We start from the raw sequence: 6,856 nt of genomic DNA, 5'->3' as shown, positions 1-6,856 counted from the left end.
CATTTGGTCCAACCCTTATATTTGGTCCCTGAAACTATTTGTCTTTACTTTTCACAATACTTGACTTAATGGGGTTTATTTATGACTCATCGAGTCACGCTAAGGTTGCCAGAATTTTCTCCGTATGGTTAAGACAGATGAAAACAAAATTTCAGCAGGGGGAATTTTGGTTTTGTAATCCTAAAGCATTATTGTTTTAGTGTTTAAAGATTAACACGGATCTAAGCCATTTCAGAGGCAAATTAAGAGTTGAATGTATGCAGTTGGTTTCCTAATTAGGTTCCTACAGGAGGTTTCCTAAATAAGTTTGTTAAATTATAATTTGTTTCCCCACTGTTTAGGACACTAAGCATTTACCTCTTATGCCAATGGTGAATTTCCATCAGTTATGTGCTGGAAAATGTAAGTGGGTGATTTGGTGGAAAATAAAAGCAGAACTTCTAAACTATATTTTGCCTGGGGCATTATGTACTCATATCAATACTTGAGAGAGAAATGTCCTTATCTAACACTTTTATAGTCCATTGAAATTAACGGTTTTACAATTTCCGTTTTTAAAGTCTTTTTTTCTGGGAGATTTTCAAAAAAAAGAGGAGATTTTGGGTTAAACTAATTTCCCTTTCAGGCTCACATCCATTTCCATTTCCCATGACCGCAATGTCTGCTGAATAGGTCAAAGCTGAGATGACAGGAAGGGAGGAGTTTTTGTGAGGCTCAAATGAGCTAGTGTAAGTGAAACGGTTTTGAAAATTATCCATGATACGATGCATTTGGGGCAGAGGAAGAGGCAGCCACGCAGTGCCTGGAACGAGGACTCTGCTGGGTCCAGGTCCACTGCCTCTTTTGGCAAAGACCTAAGGGAGCAGAGCTCCTCCCTCCATTTACTTTGAAACTTCCCTGAATACAGTGATGCCATAGTCACATGATGTGATCAGAAGGTCTGTAATACCCCAACGGCCTTCTATGAATTCCTATTACGTGTGTGTTACAGTTTTTTCAGCTGTCTCACAGTTCTTGGATATTCTGTTCCTGGTTTTTTTTCAGTCTTTGTTCTTTGCTCTTTGGAGCTTTCTATTGAGATATCCTGAAGCTCAGGGATTTTTTCCTCAGCCATGCGCAATCTCCTAACAAGCCCATCAAAGACATTCTTCTTTTCTGTTACGGTGTTTTTGATCTTTAATATTTCTTTTGGTCCTTTCTTAGCATTTCCATCTCTCTGCTTACGTTGTCCCTCTGTTCTTGCATGCATCTACTTTATCCGTTAGAGCTCTTAGCATATTCATCATAATTGTTTTAAATTCCCAGTCTGATAATTCCAACATCCTTGTCATATCTGAGTCTGGTTCTGAGGCTTGCTCTGTCTCTTCAAATTGTCTTATTACCTTTTAGTATGTCTTGTCATTTTTTTCTTGATAGCTAGACATGATTTAGTTTTCTTTTGATAAGCAGATAGCTCATCCTGGGTACAACCAGCTGCTATAAATAGCCCTTCAGCAATGAGCTAGTAAGATGCGGGGGCAATGGAAGGCTTCTGTAGGCCTATGAGTAGGCCTCAATCTTTTAGTGGGCCTGTGCCTCTGTACTATGAACTTCACAAGTGGTTTTCAGCTGTTTTTTTACCCCCACTCTGAGGTGGGACAGGCTGGCTAGAGGAGGCTAGAGTTGAGTATTTCTCTTCTCCCACCTGGAAGGCTAGAGCCACCTAGAGCTGAGTATTTCCCTTCTCCAAGTCAGTTAAGCTCTGATAAGACCCTAGCACGCTTAGCTCTGGTTAAACAGTTTCTCCTGAGGACAGACCTTGTTAAGAAGAACAGAATGCTCCAGAATATTCAAAATGGTTTCTTTCCCCCTCCCTCTGCCAGATGTAGGATGGAATTTTTCTCCCATATTTACTGCACAAACCTGGTAGAGATCCAGGAGGTAAAACTCACAAAAGTGCCCCTCCGCGCCCATCACTGGGTCCCCTGGAGTTTTCGTCTCTCAGACTTGTCCACACTGAGCCACCAGTAATTCATCAATTACAGTTCAGGTTTTCCTACTCGGGCACTGGTTCCCGCAGAGGTTTCTGCTCATGGGTTTCTGATCTGGTAAGTTGTGATTCTCTGTATTCACCGTCTGTCTCTACAATTTTGAGGGCAGCAATTTGCCCTGTGTCCTCACTTCTCTTGTGAGTCTAAGAAGAATCGATGTTTTCAGTTTGTTAACTTTTTACTTGTTAGGAAGAAGTGGGAACTTCCTAGTTTCTTATATGCCAGACTGGAAACCGGAAATCTCCCATCAATTCCTTTGGGTTAAGGCATTGTCATCAGAGGAAGGAGGGAGACATAGCATTTACATTTTGTATTTATAGGTTATTGATTATTAATCAGTTTTGATCAACATTTATAGGTTATTGAGGTTATTGATCTCATATTCAGTAAGTAAGGAAGCTACAGATGTTTGTGGTGAAAGCTATACATTCTAAGGTTGATATCAGGAGAGAATGTTAGTTTCTTCCCAATGTGTCCTTTAGTGTCATTATCAGAGAGAGTTTATTGAGACTGATTCAAAATTGCAAGTCTTCATGCGCCTGTTGACTGGAAGTGAGCAGGCAGCAGAAGATATTAATACAAATTTCTCTACCAAATTAGCTTACTGTCCCTTAGCTGAGAGAGGGGTCCTGAATGAATCACAGAGCAGCCGTGTTTGGGGGACCGAAAAAGCAAGAGCACTAGTCAGTGAGGGAAGTCACAGGTAGGATGCCTCTGAGAGTAGATTGGGACCACCTGAGAGCATGAGCCACATGAATGATGTCGCATGAAAGGGGAAATAAAGGAACAGCGCACGATGTAATGGCAACAAATCTCCCAGGTCCTAACACAGTATAGGACTGCCTTGCCCTACTTGTGCTCTTCGGCTTGAATCAAGGTTTTGGAAGTAGAGGGTGGGGGCACCCAGAGGACTCATTCTCCACACTTGGGTTTCAGTCCCTAACACTTTTATCATAGTGCATGTAAGTAAGGTACCCACTGTGGGGAGCTGCAGCACCACTAATGAGCTCCCTTTGTGTGTTACCAGAGGGAACATTAATTAGTTATAGAGATAAACATCTTTAAATCTACAGTCAAGAAAACTCCTTTCATTATTTTTTAAAGCATAGCATCAAGTTGTATCTCAGTTGTATTTATGTATAGGTGGTAGGAATCTTCTGCATGGACTGGGGTGTTAATGCCCCCATATCACCTTCCAGGCCGTGGCTGCTGACTGAGATTCCATTCTTAGATATTCCCCTTTCAAGTTTAAGACTTTGACACCTGTTAAAAAGCGATAGCTATACTACCTATATTTTTGTAGTGCTTCAAATTTTCATATGTTTCCTCATTTGATTTTCATAATACTTTTGCTAGGCAGTTAGGACAGGTAATACTTTCCCATTTTGTAGATTAAGTCAATGAGGCACTGACGTCTGGAGAGGTTAAAAGATTTGCTACTATTGGTAAATTATTTTTCTAATCCTATTCATAAGTGTGTGTATACACACACACACACACACACACACACACACACACACATTCTAAAATGCAGATATCTTTGGGAAAGTCAGAAATGGAAGCCATTACTAGTCATTTACAGTTTGGTATAAATGAATATCAGGTTTTTAAAAATTTGTGGGCAGATTTTTATGGAGGATAGGGTAAAGGGGTGGGTAAACTGATGGTTCAAAATACTTGGAAATACCTTTTAATTCAGAAAGTTTTCAGAATGATACTTTGGGATTGTCAAAGAAAACTGTTTAGAGATGAGAAACCTGACTGTTGTTGCTTGTTCCCTTAGAACAGAAGCATCTCTGAGGTAGCTATTCAAGAAGGAAGCTTACCCTGGATTTGCAGAATGTTCAGAATGTAGCAGTAGCGTAAACTAATCTTTTGAAATGAACACTTTGTCCCTTAAAGTTTATTGTTTCTTCCAAAAGTAACTTTATTACCACTAAAGAAAGGAACTTGTGTGAGCCAAATATAGAAAAGGAAAAGAAATTTCACAGAAGAAAGTGGTATTTAACTTTCAATTTCAGAGTCAAGACTATTTTGTAAAGATTTAGATAATCCTTTAAAACCTTCCAGATAACGTTAACTATGTGTCATTCTCAATCATTTGTTGCTGATTTTTCTAGGTAGTATGAATATCAGTTCACAAAAGAGACTCTTTTCTCTTACTCATCTCATTAAAGGCGTCAGAGGCACAGTATTCACCAAATCCCGATACTGCGTGTGTCATTTCTCCTTGAGTAAGCTCTACGCTCTACATGCTCCACAGATGCCTCCTGCTCACGGGAGAGCCCTCCCCTGAGTGCTTCTGAGCCTCCCCCTTTGGATGCCCAACACTCAGAACGTCTTTGTATTTTAATACATGCTGGTGAATTAAATTTTGTGATGGTGGAGAAAGAAGAAATGCCTCTGTTAAAATTTGACAAACACTTGGTATCCAGTTATATCGTAGAATACCACTGCTTCACAAATGTGAAGGTCTGAACAAGTCCCAAGTCTTCTCATCATAGAAAGTATACACATAATTATCCAAGTCCAAAGATTACAGCAGCAACTACTTTCCCTAGAAGTTTCCATTCAAGTGACAAGAGTAGCAAAGGGAGAAGAAAGGAGAGAAAATTGGGCTGAAATTTCATCTATTTTAAAAGTTACCCTTGTGGTGAGGTTTTTGACTACATAAACGACTGAAGTAAAATAAACGGATAGAATAAAACTTCTACTTGTAAGTTTTAACCTAGAGTTACAAAAACATCTACTAGTGATGAATTTCTTATTGAATTTAGAAACTCACACCACTCTTACCTACTTTCCATTTGTTGTGGTCATAGAGTCAAGAATAAACCAGATGGCTATATCTATAGATTTGCCAACTTTGAGCAGATTTGCAACTCACTTATACCTTTTTTAAAAACATCTAAAAATTTTTGAATTGTAGTATAAAACACATAACATAAAATTTACTCTTAACCATTTCTAAGTGTACAGCTCGGTAGTGTTAAGTATATTCACATGTTGTGCCTCCCTTATATCTTTTGTTAAGGCTGGCATCATGCATTAAAAGGAAAACAGTCTTTTTTCTCTTGACATTTTAGACGGTGGGGCCAGAAGCAGGGATGCCTTCAATTCCACGTCTACATGAGTAAGCCAACTATTCCATTTTAAAACGTCCTCTCTGATTTTCCAACCTGTCTACCACCAACCATTCTAATAACCTTCCAAAGGCAGATTGTAAGGCAGTGGAATCCACGTTAGGAGGAGGAAGGAAGAATTGCCGATTTGCACTTTAATCCCTTCCCCCTTATTGTGGTCCTTAAAAGAATAATAATGAATAAGATAATCAAAATTCAGTTTCCATAGATGAAGAGTCTAAATGGATGACTAGTCAAAGGAAGAATTATGCTCCTATCTAACACCATTAATTGGGAATTCTTCAAAGAATATAATTAACAAAGAAATGTCTCTTTCAGAGATAGGGAGGAAATCCCCCTATCTTTGGCAAGAGTTGTCTTACCTTAGAAAGAAAAAATAAAGGTTNNTCTCTGTAGCCTAGTCTTGTGTAGACAAATACAGGCAGAGCATAATCGTGGGATGTCATGGTGGAGATCCTCATGGATTCATGCACCCGAAATTGCGAGAAGCGCAAAATGTTTTCGCTGTCTCCAAGAGATTTCCTGACACCAATAGAAGGATATAAAGCAGCACTGCTGTTCCAGAGCCAAGAGAGCTCATTATTTCTCAAAACTTCCTCTTCTGGGCATGACCCAGTATAGTTCGGGGCATAAATATTATAATTGTGGCAATCAGGATATAAATAATAACCCCAAAGGCCCTTGGGTCGGCTCTTAATTCCCAATTCGATGGTTTCCTTCATAAAAGCTTTTGCACTTTCTTCAAAGGTTGCTTTAGCTAAATATTCAATATCAGTAGCTGATACATTCTCTTGCATATCAGAAATAAGCTTTCTTGACTTCTGTCTGTAGACATCTTTTGTGTTCCAGTTCCGGGCCCACTGGGGTCTCCAGTATTCCCAGTCTATGACAGCAAGTCCACTGAAATCTTCAGCAGGGATGTAGTAATTAATATCTTCGTCAGCTTTTTCTAGGTGTACTTGCAAACTTATGTTCTGGGGGAGACCCCCATTAACAGGAACCCCCTGTGATGTATACCATGGATAGTATCCCAATCTGTTGACATAAAATATAGTGACATTTTGCCCTCTAGCCTTGGCCAGTGGGCTTCCAATCACCTGAAACATTTTCAGATTTAGTCTTATATTATATTTTATCAAACACTGATCTGTTGGAGCATTCCATGCAGCTATAAAAGGTTTCCTTTGATAAATTGGAAGTCGGGCAGGTTTTAGAGAAGAGATAGACTTCAGAATGAAAAATATAAGCAGCCATGATGTGAGATGTATTGGTTGAACAACACAAAACCTGAATTGTCCTTCAGATAACAGTTTCATGATAAGAAAAAAGTCTTATCTTCTGTTTTAACACACTCTGGAAGACCTGTGAAGAGATTTAATTTTCTGTTAGTGATAATTTTGAAGAAAAAGATTCAAATATTGGATGGATATTACTATTGTTGTTATATAGCTATATTTTTAAAGTGCGTTTTATTTAAAGATCTTAAAGAGGCCTATAAATAAACAGAGATATGGATGCAGGTGTAGAGACCTAGCTTCTATTCAGGGGCAAGCAACACAATTCAACACATATTTACTGAGCATCAGACCCTGTGTTCAGGATACGAGATGAGTAAGATGTGGCCCTTGCCCTCAAAAAGGCTCATGAGCAAATAAAGATGTAAAATAATATTCGCTATCATTT

General features: G+C 39.0%; 1 protein-coding gene across 1 annotated transcript; it reads right to left on the bottom strand.

Annotated features, from left to right (window-relative positions):
* Positions 1-4,193: 4,193 nt before the first annotated feature.
* Positions 4,194-6,489, bottom strand: HYAL4 (hyaluronidase 4). The gene is made up of 2 exons (XM_046668941.1): positions 5,536-6,489; positions 4,194-4,241 (listed from the first exon to the last, which is right to left on the bottom strand). The coding sequence occupies exons 1-2, from the start codon at positions 6,487-6,489 to the stop codon at positions 4,194-4,196; spliced, it is 1,002 nt and encodes a 333-aa protein (XP_046524897.1).
* Between the last annotated feature and the right edge of the window lie 367 nt (positions 6,490-6,856).

Source organism: Equus quagga, chromosome 8, assembly GCF_021613505.1.
Source record: "Equus quagga isolate Etosha38 chromosome 8, UCLA_HA_Equagga_1.0, whole genome shotgun sequence".
Taxonomy (NCBI): Eukaryota; Metazoa; Chordata; class Mammalia; order Perissodactyla; family Equidae; genus Equus; species Equus quagga.
This window is presented reverse-complemented; position numbering and strand designations above follow the sequence as displayed.